The sequence below is a fragment of the Triplophysa rosa genome, unplaced genomic scaffold, assembly GCF_024868665.1.
Source record: "Triplophysa rosa unplaced genomic scaffold, Trosa_1v2 scaffold443, whole genome shotgun sequence".
NCBI classification, from domain to species: domain Eukaryota; kingdom Metazoa; phylum Chordata; class Actinopteri; order Cypriniformes; family Nemacheilidae; genus Triplophysa; species Triplophysa rosa.
Window position 1 is genome coordinate 62,846 of NW_026634446.1, and position 17,561 is coordinate 80,406.

Consider the following 17,561-nt stretch of genomic DNA (forward strand, 5'->3'; position numbering starts at 1 on the left):
GTGAGTGAAGCAGTGAATGAGGTGAGTGTGTGAGTGAAGCAGTGAATGAGGTGAGTACCTGACTGGTTGTGAGTTGTTAAAAGTTGACAAACAACTCAAACTTTTTTCATTTTTATTTTTTCATGTTTCATGTTCTCAATTTTTATGTTATTAATGTTTATGCTATTATATAACTAGCATAGTTCTTTGCACTTTAAAATGACCTAATCTAAAAATAATAAATGTGATCTTTGTTCAGTCATAGTTTAATAAACACTTATGCCACATTTTTCCAAGTCTTCATTTGTTTTGTTTTTTTTCCTGCACAAAATTCAATAAATATCGTATCGTAGTCTTCATATCGAGGTACTATCGTATCGTGAAATGTTGATACCGTTACATCCCTAGTAGGCACTATTATATTTTTGTCAAAAAAATATCAAAAGTCAAAGACAAAAAAAAAACTAGTCACTTCAAACATTTAATCACACACCTTGAGATTAAAAGATTATTAGAAACATTTCAGTCAAGTGTTTCCAAACTTTTCACCAGTGCTGTATGAATATTTGACAAGTCGTCGCCTTGTTATTATGAGGTTCTATCTGCGTTCTGAGCAGTTTTGAGATAACAAGCTTCAACGTTTTGGCATTCCAATTGACTTAATGTACACAATGTATAGAACAAAACAGCACATAAGGTAAATAAATTGTCACAGAATATGTGAATAACTAAATTTTGACAAAAAAACGCACATAGCACCTTATGATTCCAAGACGACGATGTTGTTGCATCTTTAATATGAACAACATAAACAGAATAAACAATCATATAAACCAGTGGTTCTCAACTGGTTTGGCCATGGACCCACATTTTCACATGGTCATCAAGCAGCGACCCCCTTTTTAAGGATATTTGTCATCATATGTAGTTTGTGTAAAAAACGAGTGACTAATAGGCCTACTAAAATACTAACTGAGTGACTAATATGACTAATATTGATAAATGAACAGCCTAAGGCTAATAAACAAACTAGTATTTTAATAAAATTGTTGGTATGAGACACCACCGTAATATAAACATATACAAAATAACACGAAGCGAAAATAACATAACCAGTTATGTGATTTTTAGGTACTTTACATTTATTTCACGTTGCATGCCATGCTCATAGTTCCCTTTCTGTCGGTCTCTCGACATTGTGTCGAGCTGACAGATGGGGTTTGCCGGACTCCGCCCCCAGATATCCGGGTATAAAAGGGAGACGGCATGCTGCATTCATTCACCTTTTTTTCTTCGGAGCCTTCACACATGATCGACTTCGAGACTTCAACTCTACGCCGAATTACTGCTGGAATCTTACGACGTGGTGCAGCGGACTGTCCCTTCCTGCGGCGACTTCCCCTGGGCGTCTCGGCAGTGCCAGAAGTGTTTGAGTTTTTTCTCTAAAAGAGCAAATTTCTCCAGCGTGGCATGTCCTGCTGTTCTCTTGGGTGCAACACACTCATCGAGGAGGGGGACGGACACGATGTCTGCTTCCAGCACGCTGGGAATTCAGACGTTGTGTTCACAGGTGGCTGTGTTCCCACGGGACTCGTCCACCAACTCGTCCGCTTCCCGTTCCGTGACGGCAGTGGCTACGGCCCTGCCGCCTGCTACGGCGAGCAGCGAGGGTGATATGAGGATTACTGTGAGCGTTAATCCGTCAGCCACTGGCTCACGGACCGTTCGCATCTCGTCTCGCTCGTCTGACCATTCCCCAGGAGACGGTCCCACTGTCTTGTTCCTCAACCACGTATTCGGACATGGTGCATGATGATGATGAGATGTCCCTTGCAGCATCGGGAGGTGACTTACTGCCATCCGACTCCGACGATTCCTCGGAGCTCCCTCCCTCTGGGGGTCGAGCCCAGGAAGAAACGGACGTTGAAATGTCAGCCATGCTTTCCCGGGCCGCCGTGAGCGTTGGGTTCCAGTGTGCACGCGGCTGGATACATGGTGCGTCAGGTTTGAGCGCGGCTCCAAGCCGCGCCCGCCCCCAGTGCCGTGTTTACCGGAAGTGCATGAGGAACTTAGTAGGACCTGGAACGCCCCCTTTCCGGCGCCTCCACGTCAAACAAGTTCTGTCATCCCTGGTGTCGAGAGCTTACATTGCTGCGGGCCAAGCTGCCTCCTCTCTCCATGCTATGGCCCTCCTGCAGGCAGGCAAAGGCGTTGAGAGAGCTCCACGAGGGTAAGACCGACCCAGCGCTTATGCAGGAACTCCGCGCCACCACCGACCTCGTTCTATGGGCGACCAAGGTGACCACGCGTGCCCTGGGTTGGGCGATGTCCTGAAAACTGTCCTGAAACTATTTCAGAGGCTCCTGGGGCACATGGCATCCTCGATGGGGGTGGTCCCCCTCGGGTTGATGCACATGCGACCGCTGAAACACTGGCTACAGAGTCGGGTCAGCTCCCTGCGAGCCACACATATCCCAGGCGACCTGAACCAGACAGCCGACACGCTCTCTCGTCAGTCGACGCCTCGCGGAGAGTGGCGACTCCACCCCCGCGCAGTCCGGCTCATATGGGAGCGGTTCGGCCAGGCGCAGGTGGACCTGATTGCCCCCCGGACTCCACCCATTGCCCGCTTGGGTACTCCCTGGCCGAGGGACCCCTCGGCACGGATGCCCTAGCGCACAGCTGGCCGTGGGACAAGCGGAAGTACGCCTTCCCCCCAGTGAGCCTCATTGCACAGACCCTGTGCAAGGTCAGGGAAGAGGAGCATCAAGTGTTACTAGTTGCACCCTATTGACCCAACCGGACTTGGTTCTCGGAGCTAATGCTCTTGACGACAACTCCCCCCTGGCCGATTCCCCTGACGAAGGACCTTCTTTCGCAGGGGAAGGGCACGTTATGGCATCCCAGGCCAGACCTCTGGAACCTCCATGTCTGGCCCCTGGACGGGATGTAGGGTATGGTCGGATCAAAGTTTACCATCTGTGATCGTAAAAACAGTAACCTCTCAGCAGGACTAAGACCAGGCACCAACAAGTCTGGCCAAATGTCCTATTCTCAACACCTTCATCACTGACCAGGACAGATTCGGATACTCTCCCCTAGACTTCAAAGGAGGTTCTTGGGGGAGGACAGGACTGTTCACCAAAGTGAGAAAAGCCATGTGGCCCCCAGGGACTGAGAGCCTCAAATTCTTCCAAAAGAATGTCTCTTTCTCTTTCCTTAGCCACAAAAGACTGGTTTAAAGTGTATACACATGAATCCCCACATTGTATGCTTGTCTCTATGTTATTCTCCTTCACCTATAACCTCAAAGGCATATGTGCTTAGTGGTATTCTGTGTATATTTACATTCTTGTCCAAACTACAGGTCAATGTAATTGTAACCCCTTCATGTTTCATATCTACGTGTTTCCCTTTTCATGTCTTAGAATATGGTGTATAGCACAGTAATGTATTTTATACCATACTCATTTTATTCTATTCTAAGTCTATTCCTGCTCCAAACTCCCAGGCGACCATAAATGCAAATGAGTTAGTGTGCCGGACAAAGAAACATGTTTTCGCGCCCAAAACTATCTCATTACATTGGATCGCCCACCTTGGAGGGGCGTGACGCCCTCTGTGTTAAAACATCTGAACACGCAGGAAAGCTCGCTCTTTTGTGTATGTTCGTTCGCTTGTGTGTGTTCGCGCTCGTGCACGTTCGCTCGCTCATTTTCTTTCTTCCGGCAGTTTACTTCAGCTAAATCCGACGGACTCACGGCTTGCTCTGAACACATCAGGACCCTTTGATACGCACGCCAGCACATGTCCCGAGAAACAAAGAAGCCAATGCAAGTATCTGAACTATTGCTAACCAGTTGCGTATAAGCTTTGCCCCTTTTAAATAAGGAGATTTGTCCTTGATGGTTCATGCAGATGTGAATAGCTGATTTAATACTGCCATTTTCTTTGCTTTATCTATTTCTTTCATTCTCTACTGTTTTACGTTTTTATGTTTGTTTGTTAATGTTTGGTTTGTGTTAGCTAGTTGATTTTAGTTCCCCCTGTAGTGTAGATAAATAAACCGCATGTGTATCCACGCTCAAATTGTTTCTGTGTTTATTTATCACATATCAAGGTCACTTAAACTGCTTGATTTCGTTAAGATTTCTTAAGTGGTACTGTACTACAGTAAGAATATTGGTTTTCCAGGCCAGGGGAGTCATATTTCTTAGAGTTGATATTAGGGCTGTGCCGATAAACGATATCATATCGAATCGCGATAGAATGTATTTCAAAAACGATGATAAGCTATTGGCATTTTGACTCGATATGGATTAATTTTAGTCGTAACAGAACGCAGAAATAAACGCAACAACAGTCAGTCAGCGTGCAGCTTTTATCATGCGCGTCAAAAGTACAAAGTCCATTTCATACTGCACATGGCAAAGAAAACTCGACATGAGGAGGAAAACATTACTGGAAGCAGAAACAAAGGTGAAACTAACCTCGAGTTGTCATCACGCGGTTTATCAAGTGTCTTGTTTTTTTCGCAATCGCCGGTTAAACAAAACAAACTTGAGGCGCAATTGCAAGCAAGTTACTTCGAAACTCAAGCACAAACGTTTTTATATCCATCGTTAACATATCTGCTAACATGAGCTGGTGCTTATGAAACAAACCAGCACTGCCACGTACAGATTAGAGATGTAATGAAGTGAGTTTGTGTGCACATTAAAATATTGAACCTTGTATGTAAGATGCTTGCATGATTAAAGAAATGTACTACAGTTTATGTGAGATGTCTTTAAGGTTCACTGAATACATTGAATGAATCCCAATACTCGAGCAAGACATTATTGCAGCGTTATGTATGTGCGCACTGCGCAGGTGCTGAGCCAATAGCGTTCGAATGTACCAGTAGCGGAGTCCTTTCATTGGTTGAATGTAGTGAATGAACACTCCCTTTACTTAACGAGTCAATGGAGTCAAAATGAGACTGAATGAACTGGTACATGTTGTTTATGGCCTAATATCCTCTGTGTTGCAACAGTGCATTAATTTAATTGAATTTTAACTGGTTAAAGGTTAACTTTTGTTAATAAACTGTATTTAAAATAGATTCTTTTAAATACAGTTTTTTAATTAAATATATATATCGAAATAAATATCGTTATCGATCAATATAGAAAAAAACTATCGAGTTTACTTTTTTGCCATATCGCCCAGCCCTAGTTGATATACGATCTGCTGATCACTCGGTGGACGAGTGTATTTAGTTTGTCGCTGTTATTAGCTCTGCTGCATCAGGTAAAGTGTATAAAATAATTAATGGTTAATCACCATTAATTATTTGTAGGTTACTGTGTTTAAACTCATAGTTTCCCCGAAATACACTACAGGGACAAGGAGATTGTCCTGAAGACCCGCAGAGATGTTCGATCGGGAATGTGCTGTCCTTCCAACAGTAGAGACTTGAGGGCAAGTCTCTAGGACACCACCACCTGGTCATTAGGTTCCTTAGGGGTGCGAACGCGCTCCGTACCCTCTTGGGACCTTGAAGTGGTCCTGGCGGGCCTCCAGAGGCCCCCCCTTTGAGCCCCTGGGAGAGGCCACTCTTCCTCATCTTACGATGAAGACGGCCCTCCTGGTGGCGCTCGCCTCCATCAAGAAGGTAGGGGACCTACAAGCATTCTCTGTATCCACGGATTGCCTAGAATTCGGGCCTGAAGATTCTCACGTGATCCTGAGACCACGGCCTGGCTACGTGCCCAAGGTTCCCACCACTCCCTTCCGGGACCAGGTGGTGAACTTGCAGGCGCTCCCCACTGGGGAGGAAGACCCAACCCCATCCGTGTTGTGTCCGGTACGCGTGCTGCGCCTCTACTCGGACCGCACGCAGAGCACGCAGCTCTTTGTCTGATTCGGAGGTCAGCAAAAGGGGAGGGCTGTCTCCAAACAGAGACTGGCGCACTGGATTGTGGACGCCGTCGCTATGGCATACCGATCTCAAGATCGCCCCTGCCCATTAGCAGTGAGGGCACACTCCACGCGGGGTGTAGCCTCTTCGTGGGCACTGGCTCAGGGCGCCTCTCTGGCAGACATCTGCAGAGCTGCGGGTTGGGCTACGCCCAACACCTTCATAAGGTTTTACAGCCTCCGCGTGGAACCGATGTCAGCCCGTGTCTGGCAGGGCAACAGGTAAGAAACGGTGGCCGGTAGGGCGTACGCCTACGAAAGCGCTTTCCCCCTTCCCTCTAGGTGGGTCAGTGCACTAATTCCGCCTCCCTTCTTCCCCCCACTGGGTGAAGAATAGGCATTCCATCCATCACTTAGCACCTTCCTGGAGCCGGGCTGAGCAGAGCAGCCCTGCCCCCTTAGGCCAGGTTACAGTTGAGTTATCTACCACATAGCTCTAACCGGACCTAGTGCTCCAGACGTGGTAACCCTCCCCACTGGGTGGTTCCATCTGATGTATTCTCATGAGTGGTTCCCACCTCGGGAACCCATGACCTCCCTAGGTGGACTTCCACCTTGCGGTTAACTCCTTCAGTCCACATATTTTCCTATGAGTTCTCCCCTGATGGTGAGACCATGTAGGTGTCTTCACTAATTCCTCCCCACGCTAGGTAGTGGTCTCTGTAGCGTTTTTTCCCCCAGGGGGGAATAATGCTTACCCAGTGGCCCTTACGGTGCCGGGCGGCTTCTCGCTGTTAGAAAAACAAGGCCTCCGCCCGTAACAGCCGGTGGCAGGGGCTTCCCGACTTTTCTTCAAAAGCTCTGGGACCCCCTACCTCTCCACTGGACGGTTACAATTTCGCGCTAGCGCTCACGTCTGACTCGCCCAGGCCAGTCAGCGTCGCTCTGCTAGAGATTGTGACGCGGCACAGCGCCGTGGCATTTTCCATAGGAACCCCATCTGTCGGCTCGACACAACATTGAGAGACCGACAGAAAGGGAACGTCTTGGTTACGGATGTAACCTCAGTTCCCTGATGGAGGAAACGAGACATTGTGTCCTTCTTGCCACAATGCTGCAGTCAAGGGATGCGCTCAGGCTCCTCAGACCAAAAGGTGAATGAATGCAGCACGCCGTCTCCCTTTTATACCCAGATATCCGGGGGCGGAGTCCGGCATGCAAATTTCATTCGCCAATTTCATTGGCCTTTTCTAAACTAGTCAGAAGTTGATAGGTTCTCAAGAGCGAACCCCATCTGTCGACTCGACACAACGTCTCGTTCCCTCCATCAGGGAACTGAGGTTACATCCGTAACCAAGACGTTTCTTTTGCGCTTCAGTAAAGACAGTGCCGCCGCATTTGCCTGAGCGCTGTATAACGTATGACAGGACAGGATAGTCTGAGATGAAAGACTTTTTATTTCTTAAAAAGTTAGTAAATAATGACAACATTTCACCTAAACGCAGATGTGAATTGGGACAGCGAGCATGCCGCTCACTCTTCTGCCAACAGCTTTCACACGCGTCTGTCAAAATAAAACTCTCGCATCAGAAAAACATTTAGAATTATTATGTTTTTTTGTTGTTGATGTTGTTTCTTAGACTGTAAACTCTGCGACCCACTTTTGATATAATCCCTGTGATTGAATAAAACTTAAATACTAAAAAAAAAAATTTTCTGTCCCAGCATTCAACAAAATGTCTTTTCATCCACGAGTAGGGTTGTGACTGGTCAACCCTAAAGAAACAAATATATGGGAATATACTTAAAAAATATATAATGCAATATATTATATGAAAATCAGCAATTCCTTATGTATAACTCAATACTGTATATTGTAATATTGTAATATAGTAACAATGTATTATTCTGTATAGTTTCAAATAAATATGAAATAATTTCATAAATTGACAGTTCATAAGTATAGAAATATATTTTCTTGGCAGTAGGGAAGACAAAAATATCATAGCAGTTATTTTGCTTAACACTGATTGCATTTTCTTAATTATGTGTAGATGTTGCCTAAACATCGATTTTTAGATGTTACGTGAAGTAAAGGGTGGTCTTGTGAATTTGCCTTTTTTGCTTGTGTATATGCCTTTATTGCTTCTCTCAGAACAGTGTTCTTCTCAACAGTCCTCCAGTTTGTTTACACATGTTTGCTCACGTAACATCTAAACGTATTCTTTCTTCTCTGTTGTCAGTCCGACTGGAAGCTATGTGTCCTCAGCTGAGCTCAGCCGCTGTAGCTCTCAACTAAGTGAAGAGTACGGTGAACGAGAACTGTACGACGAGAATGACTCCTATCACTCCTGCCACTCGTCTGTGTCTCACAGCAAGGGCTCGCCCGACTGGGACGAGACTCAAGGCGCTTACAGCGACGAATGTGCCTACAGCAAAGATGGCGGTGAGGAAGAAGCCCTGTATGAGGAGGAGGATGGAGACCTGTATGGAGAGGAGGTGGACATGTATGAGGGAGAGGAAGACTTCAACTACGAGGATGAAGATCTGTACCCATTGAACCGGACCCTCAGCAAAGACCAAGAGCCTCCGTTCACCCCCACACTGACCGTGTCATCCGCCAGACCCCGTCTGGAGAAACAGACCTCACTGCACCAACAGCAGCAGACACAGCCACAGTCTCAACCGGCCAATCAGATGCAAGCCCAGCCTCCATCCCAAGCGCTCAATCTGAATCAAACCCAACCTCCAATCAAACCCCAGAATCATCAGGTTCCTCAGCCAGCCAGACAACAGGCTCCGCCCCAGCAGCCGTCCTTAGGCCCGATCCCTTCTGTCCAGTCCTTCTTCGCCATGGCCAAACCACTGACCGCCGTGTTTGGTTTGGGCGGATCTACTCCTCCTCAACCTCCTGCACCGACATCGCAAACTCACCCCCCAACAGTACCATCACAAACCCTGACGCCTCAGCCTCCTGCTCCTGTAACCCAACAGATGCCCTCCGCCACCTCGATTAAACCCCCTGAACCGCTCACCTCTGCTCCCATGGTCGACTCCAAACCTCCTGCACCAGAACCCAAACCTCCCACCCCCACAGAGGAAAAACTGCCCACAGCGGAGCCTTCAATGGAAGAGGAACCTTCGCTCCGAGAAGAAGTCTTCCCCGTGGACGAGCCAATAATTGAGGATGTAAAGATGGAGAGTCCTCCTCCTTCTCCACCGCTAGAAGAGGAAGAACCTCGGCCAGAACCTGAGAGGTATCGCAAACATCAGAACACATCAAAACAGGAGTTACAGAGAAAAATAAAATCCATCCATCTTTGATTTTACATTTAAAGCATGTGTATGTGTGTGCAGTGAAGCGGTGATGGAGGAGCCGAAAAAGCCTGTGGACCCGGCCATCAGAGCTAAAGAGAACTGGCTGAGACTCTTCGAAAAAGTCCGCCAGCAGCTCCAGGAGGTGAGACATCACATCATCAGATGCTGCACTGTAACACAAACATTATATTCGATTTTCTTAATATAGACCTCTTCGGATGATGTAAACAACACTGGTCCAGAAGAACTTCCTGTTTCAGTTACACAAACGTTTGAACTCATGTATAACTGATTTAAAATGTCAAACAAATATCCTCAAGATTTAATTGTATATGTAAGATTGAAAAAATACTAATGAAAAATAAAAACTGAAACCCGAAGTGTCCAATGCCTGTTTACATCTTGCAAAGTGGTCTATAATAAAGATGCTCAATGATTTGAAGGCAATAAACATCAATCCAAGTTTCTCTGACCGTAGCAGCAGCTACATGTTTATCATTAAACAGTGATGGTTTTATTAAATAGGCAGGAATTAATCAAACATGAGCGCCATTTACCTAAAACAAGAGAATGAATTCATAAAGTGCATGTGTAATTTAACTAAAACAACAGACTGAATTAGCAAAGCATGTAGCATATTCATAAATCGTATAAAAATAATTATTATTCAAATGTCATGTGCGGAGGTTCATAAATTACTAATCTTTTTGTGTTCTACTAAACACTTTTTATGAACTATTAGGAGCACACAAGCATGTAGATGCCCTATACGCTAGCTAAAAGACATTCACTAATAATTGCGTAGATTTTTCGTATTTATAATCACATTTTATCATGGTACGCAAGGACAGAGAACCCAAATGCAGACAGTGGTGGTGGAAACAAAGATTTTAATTATAAACAAAACGAAAACCCCCGAGGGGGTAAAACAATAGTACAGGGGGACGATAAACGTAGACTAGACAGAAACATAGACTAATTAATCTAGACTAAAGACAACACTTGGCATAAACTACAACTGACTTGACTTGACTAAAGAAGGAAATTCCTTGGAGCAATGAATAAAGTCTTTCCAGAGGTACACAGCAAGGTAAAGCAAACAAGCAAAACGAACCAGCACAAGACAGAAAACACGAGGGTATAAAATAGGGAACCAAATCAAGAGGGGAACAGGTGCGGGGCATCAAATCATTACATTGTTAATAATGAGGGAACGAGAGGGCAGGGACACAGACGAGACCGGAGAGAGCGCATGGCACGCCAAAACAAACAATGCCATGTGTCTCTCCACACTAAACACATGGTTCTGTCATGATCCTGCCACAAGACTATGAAAAACATGACCAGAAGAGGCAGCATCATGACAGACCCCACCCCACAAGGGACGCCCCCTGGCGTCCCTCAAGGGGACACACTAGTGACAAGACATGACAGATTTGAACATGGACAAAAACCAGCAAAACATAGTAAAAAGCAGTAAAGGCATACAGGTAGAAACAATACAAGGATTGGGGTGGAACAGCAAAAATAATAAACATGGGAGGGGGAGGGGGAACCACGCAGTTCACACGGGGAGGGCAGGGTGGGGAAGGAGTCTTAGAATGGGTGGGAGCAGTCCGAGAGAGGGAAGTACAGGTAGGGTTATCAGGGGGCTTGGTAGGGGCAGGCTTGGCTGGGGACGAGAAAGGGGGAACAGTTCCTGGGGGAGCACCCAACAGGGGTGAGGGCATGATGGGGGGAACAGTTCCCGGTGGGATGCCCAACAGGAGTGAGGACATGACAGTGGAGCAGTTCCTGGGGGGATGCCCAACAGGGGCAAGGACATGACAAGGGAACCAGGCTGTTGCAGGGTGGTCCAGGGATAACAGGGGGGAAAACGTGGGGAAGCCAAGGCCTGGGGGAAGTCCGGGGCTCCCCGGGACAGAGACTGTGTTCCGGGATGACATAGACATGGAGACCGGGGTGAGGAGCAAGCAGAGGACAGGGGAGACTGTGGCAGATGAGGATGAAGACACTGAAGAGGCAGCGGTAGACTTGGTGGTGACCGTTGCTGCTGCTGCTGCTGACTCGCTGGCGGCCGCTGCTGCAGGCTCTGTGGCAGCTGGCAGAGATTCTGGCGAAACCCCAGAGGAAGGTTGAAACTGCTGGGTCGCGGCCCTCATCCTCCTTCTCTTCCTCCTGGGCCGGACCACGAGGCTTGTGGCTGGAAGTGGGGTAGCGGCAGGGAGCGTGAGGAGTCCTGACTTCCTTCTTCCCCGCTTGCCACAAGTCGTTGGTGGGACAGGATCGGCGTGGTTCGAGGCAGATGGCACAGAGTCCCCCATGGTTGCGACAGCCACAATGAAATCCTCCGGCATGGGAGGCAAACAGGAGCGTGAGGAGTCCGGAAGGCAGCTGGAGGAGAGGATGTTAACCACATCCCAGAACCCCCGGATCATCCTCTCTCGTTCTGCCAGAGGAGGGGGGTTGACGAGGCGCGCAAAGAAGTATGCATTGATGAGGACCTCTGGGAGAAAGCCTCGCCTTGCCGCCGATGCCTGAGCATACTCTGCCAGGATCCTATTGCCCTGAGGAGGGAAAGGACCGTCGCCCTTTTGGATCCTGGCAGAAGTTGACTGCCACCAATGCTGGTGATTTGAATTTCTGAAGTAATTCAGTAATGAACTTCCGCCTAATTCACAACACGTGTGTACGCACATTAATTTATTCTTAACTTCGTCCTAATTAATGTTAGTGAATTTGTAGTATTCTAAATAAGCGGCCGTGTGCACAAGTTTAATCATTTGGATAAAACACACCCAGTCCATCGCCATATTAGGGATTTCCGGATAACCTTTCCTTTACGTCACTTTAGTATTTAACGTATATAACTATTATCCTAAGAGAGAGAGAGAGGCTGATGATATTTGCATGCGTGTGCTTTCAGCTGTTCCTATATGTTTTCTTATATTTAGAATAAATTTTAGTACGAAAGTTTTAGTGAATCATGATTTTGCTCGTGAAAACGTTCGTACCCAGGTTTCACGCACAAATTTGTGCGCACGCATGCTTAGTGAATGAGACCCATTGTCTGCGTCCAAAAGTACCTACTTCTGTACTAAATAGTAGGCAAAAATCCGTACGCATAACGAGTACTACATATGAAACCTCCGAATGTTTAAGTAAATTGAGGAAATTATCTTCATAAAAGAACGCACACGTCAGATGACAACGGAAACATGGTGGATGTAGTATGCATACTGCACTCACATAATGATGTAACAGTCAATACGTCATCTAATTCAGTACGTACTGTCACAGTATGTGATTTCAGACGCATTCATTTTATTTCCTGGGGATTTGATTTAATTTTGGATTTCACTGATTTACTTTCTAGAGATGAATAACACAAAGCATTTCATCACACACTTTCTTATTTTGTTGTTTTTGGTACATCCAAATTTATGGTTTTGATGGGACACATGCTAATGCTAACTTCACTATAACGCTGTCATGTTTATTTTGCAGTTCGCCACTTTGCTTCTTTGTTTTTTTTTGTGCGTTGTTTTGTTGACTTTGTTGTCCTTTGTTGTCTGTTTGTATCTGGGAGTTTTGTCATCTTCCCAGCCTCTTTTCATTGCTATAGCACTTTGCATGTTCACTCCGATGAGCCATGATCGGATGAGAGCATCAGGTGGGTCTGTCGATGGTAGTGTGAACGTTGTGTGGTGGTTTTGTGTAAATTGTTAAGGCGTGTGAACGCAGATGACGAAAGATAAATGCTGAGGTGGTCAGAATAACATTTGTTATGTGACTGAATAGAAAAACCAATGTAAGTATATTTTCTTATTTAGAGATGTTTGCTAAAATTGTCCCGCATCGTTTCATGCACACAAATACAAGATCGATAAAACACAACAAAACTTCTGTAGACACACACTGAAGTATCTGAGTATCTTTGTGTGTAAAATCTTGTTGTGTTTTATTCAGCATTTATCTTTATTCAGCTAAACCTCCCTCCAATCAGCTGTTGATTTCAGTGATGTTGTTTTCTATATGAAGTGAATTGTCTTTGCTGTTTGTGTATTTATTCATTGATGTGTTTCGAGTAACGTTATGAAATTAATTCTGACTTTAAACATATGTTGTGTTGTGTGTTCAGAAGATGTTCTTAGATCCTTCTTCCACTCTGAATCAAAGCTAATCAAACTCTCTCTCTCTCTCTCTCTCTCTCACTCTCACTCTCACTCTCACTCTCACTCTCACTCTCACTCTCACTCTCTCTCTCTCTCTCTCTCTGTCTCTCTCTTTCTCTCTCCCTCTCTCGCTCTCTCTATCTCTCCCTCTCTATCTCTCCCTAAGGCACGAGGAGACTCTCAGTCTTTGTGGTTTGGTAAAGGAGGGTATGTCATGGGCATTTTAAACGCAATTACACAAACACTGTCAAATGAGTGAGATGTTGAGATATTCATAACAATTCATAACAACAGTGCAAAGGTTAACATAACTTAACATTCACAACATTTCACAGAAAGTTCATAACAAAATGTGCTTATTGTATGAAAAATTATGAAATTCACTTTCCCTAAAACTATACATCAGCATTTCTAATATTCACATGCATCTTTACATGATAGTAGTTCACCGTAAAAATGAAAATTCTGTTATCATTTACACACCCTCTTGTCATTTCAAATTTGTATGACTTTCTTCTACCGCAGAACACAAAAGAAGAAGAATGTTGGTAACAGAAAACTCATTGGTCCCCATTGACTTGCATTGGTTTTGTGTCCATACAAAAGAAGTCAATGGGGACAGACGGTTTTTGGTTACCAACTTTTAAATAAATCTTTTTCTAAATATCTTCTTTTGTGTTTTGCAGAAGAAAGAAAATCACACCGTTTTAAAATGACAGCAGGGTGAGTAAAAGATGACAGAATTTTCATTTTGAAAGTGAATTATTGCTTTAATACTATGTCCTGACAGAAAGAAGGGCTGAGTTGTATAAGTTTTGCCAACACTGTCAAATATTTACTGTAAGAAACCCAAAGTAATCAAGAAATATCAAAGTTAACCCTTGTGCATCAATTTAAAAGACTCAGACTTATAGGTTCAATATGGACGAAAATGTACAAGTGAGTGCAAGAGGGTTAATCAAGATCAGAAAAATCAAATGATTAGGCCTACTGAATTTAACATGGTAAGATTTTCTGATTGGGCAAGGGTTGAGATCTATTTCAAACCACCCTGATTAATTGTTATTGATCATATTTTTTGATATTTTGAAATAATTTTTTATTGCTAATTATGATATATTGCACAATTTTGCAAAGGCAACACAAGACAACACTAAAACATAAATTCATTTAAACACAGTTAACGTAAAACACAAACATCTGTTGTTGTTTTATTTCAGTGATCCATTTATTTTGTCAGGTGTATTTTTCTATTTATTATGAATGTGAAGATGTTTTGCTCTGTGCTCTTCAGTTAGACGGGAAATGTTGACAGTGAATGGTTCTAATGTTAACGAGAAACAAACGGTGATGTGTGGAGGAAATGAATCGGTCTGTTTCTTCAGTCTGGTGTTGAAATCATATTTCACGCAACATTATGTTTACGATTATGAGTCTGGTTTGTCTTTGCGTAAAGGATGGGAGGAGCACTGTACAGTATCGACAGCATGCCTGACCTTCGTAAGAGAAAGACTATTCCTCTGGTCAGAGATCTGGTAAGAACCCATAACCCATAAAGCTGTTTTTAAAATCTGTGTTGTGGTGCTGATAAACAAGGTTCAATACAGATGATGTACCAAAATATCAGGGGCTGGAATCATAAAACATGAAGTGAAATCAAGTGACTTGAAATAAAGAAAATTTCTTTTTCACTGCCTTTTTTGTGTCAATTTTAAGGAATAAGTTATGCATATTTTGTACTTTAAAACTTCTTAAAAAAGCTTGTTCTTAAAATTAAAGTGTAAATACAGCTGTTGTGCAAATAACATCTTAAAGTTGGGATAACCTAACAGTTAAATGCCAAAAGGTAAGATGTTTAATAGGTTTATTGGTAAGACAATGTTGATTCAGAAATCACAATATTGACCATTTACACTCTTAAAATTAAAGGTGCTTAAAAGGTTCTTCACAGCGATGCCATAGAAGAACCATTTTAGGTTCCTCAAAGAACCATTCAGTCAATGGTTCTTTAAAGAAATATCTCTTTATTTTGTAATACAGAAAGGTTCTTTGGGTGTTAAGGGTTCTTTATGGAACCATTTAGACAAAAAAGGTTCTTGTATGGCATCGTGAAGCACCTTTATTTTTAAGAGTGTACTTCCCAAAATTGAGTTTACTCTCTAAAAAAAAGGTGCTTCAAAAGGTTCTTCGATGCCTTGTGGTTCCATAAAGAACCTTTAACATCTGAAGGTTCTTCAGATTATGAAAAAGTAAGAAAGAGACGGTTCTTCAAAGAACCTTTGACTGAATGGTTCTTTGTGGAACCAAAAATGTTTTTTCAGTGGCATCGCTGTGAAGAACCTTTTAAGCACCTTTATTTTTAAGAGTGTAAAAATGACTTTAAGGACTTTTACGTTGATTTAATGATGATCATGTCTAAACAACATTTAGGGTGCTTCTCAATTCTTATTTGTGCATCCTCACTTCCATTCCTCGCTTCCTTTCCTCGCGTCTTAGTTCCACCCCTTCAGGATGCGAAGAAAGGGAGCAATGAAAAGACACGAGGATGGAGGAATTAAAACAAGTGAAATGGCATATCCTCACTCTGTTTAGCGTCATTTCAAAGCGCCGTCAGTTAATGATGACTGTACACATTGCACATTGAAATGATAAAAATAAAGTTAAATACCTAGGCAATTATATAATCCTACAATAAAATAAAGTTAAAAGTGTTAAAAAAATAGGTATAAAAAAATGTATAAAGTAAAAAAAATAAAAGTGGTCAGAAATGTATATGGAAGAAGTCAAATATATTTTATTTATAATATGAACTATAAATATATTAACTATGTGAATATTACCTATACTGTCTGAAATAGGTCTACATTTACAATAATATAATGCTTAATTATCACATTTATGCATGTTTGAATATGATCTAAAGATGTGACAATGTGCAGGGGGAGGAGAATTTATATGTGCGTCACGTTTAGTCGATAAAACACTTCCGCAAAGGAAACACCTGTGTATCCTCGCTCATGACTCCTCAGAAAGCCTCCACTCTCCTCGACCCTTGCCTCCTCCCGGTGCAATTAGAGAATTGAGATGTCCTTAAATATGGCTGAGGACGATCGGGTTCCGAGTCATAGGATGGAGGACGGAGGAGCCAGGAAACGAGGAGGCATATTGAGAATCACGCTATCTCTTTAAAATTAGAAATACAAGTCAGTTTTTACATTTATTCTGGTAGATACATAACATTTTACTTTTAGTAGTGTACCATAGGGCTCTCAAACAATTAATCGCGATTAATCACATCCAGAATAAAAGTTTGTGTTTACATAATATACTGTATATACTGTATGTCTGTGTACTGTGCATATTTATTTTGTATTTATAAACACATACACATACTTGTATACATATTTAGGAACATTTACATGTATTTACTTATATTTTACCAATAATTTAAATTATATCTAAATATTTGTTAATTTGTATATCACTTGCTTAATTATTTAAAAAATGATATGGCTAGAAAATAGATAAACAAGTCATTGAGATTCGGTCATTAAGATGCTCTTAATAAAATATTTGAGCACTTCTTATTCATTTTTAAGAATTGGGAACATTCTTATCATTTAGATTTTGTTTTAAGAACATTTTGGTGAATCTGGCCCTTGATTCACTTAAGTAGTATATATAGGGGACATAGTGTCAAAATGATTGATGGTGACCCTTGACCTTTGCGGGGGGATTGAATTACTTCCGGACCACCCACGTTGTGAGGGCCCCTCCCCCTTTGCGTTGACCTTTGACCGTATCCACCCCATTGTGAGGGACTGCCCCCCCTTTGTGTTGAACTTTTGGCCTTTGACAGTATCTGTCCACGTCGTGAGGGATTGCCCACGTCTGGAGTTGAACTCTTGAACTTTTGCCCGTACGGTTACCGAACATTTTTCTCTCTTTTCCGGAGATCATGTTTGGACATGTTTTTATGATGTTGACACGTATCTTATGCGTGAATAAATAAAGCAACGAGTGATTAAATAAAACAATAAATCGGCGAATAAGTGATTAAAGAAAGAATTGGTTATATAAGTGATTAAATAAATAATGAATACGCAAATAAACAAAGCAAGTAATGAATAAGTAAATAAACAAAGCAAGGAATGAATAAGTAAATAAACAAAGCAAGGAATGAATAAG

The 17,561-nt window shown here is 43.2% G+C and overlaps 1 protein-coding gene across 3 annotated transcripts in view; it reads left to right on the forward strand.

The window, feature by feature from the left end:
- The window catches only part of LOC130550838 (protein unc-13 homolog A), a 69,729-nt gene extending 54,698 nt beyond the window's left edge, over window positions 1–15,031 (forward strand). Inside the window, exons 10-14 of one of the 3 annotated variants that reach the window (XM_057328348.1) lie at window positions 8,124–9,137; window positions 9,238–9,340; window positions 13,540–13,580; window positions 14,060–14,096; window positions 14,830–14,912. In XM_057328348.1, the coding sequence (XP_057184331.1) occupies window positions 8,124–9,137; window positions 9,238–9,340; window positions 13,540–13,580; window positions 14,060–14,084 (1,183 nt within the window). In that variant the 3' untranslated portion in view covers window positions 14,085–14,096; window positions 14,830–14,912. Of the gene's footprint in view, window positions 1–8,123; window positions 9,138–9,237; window positions 9,341–12,705; window positions 12,872–13,539; window positions 13,581–14,059; window positions 14,097–14,829 lie in introns of those variants that run through there. The other 2 variants (XM_057328347.1, XM_057328346.1) reach the window with 2 other exon arrangements.
- The last annotated feature ends 2,530 nt before the right edge of the window (window positions 15,032–17,561 follow it).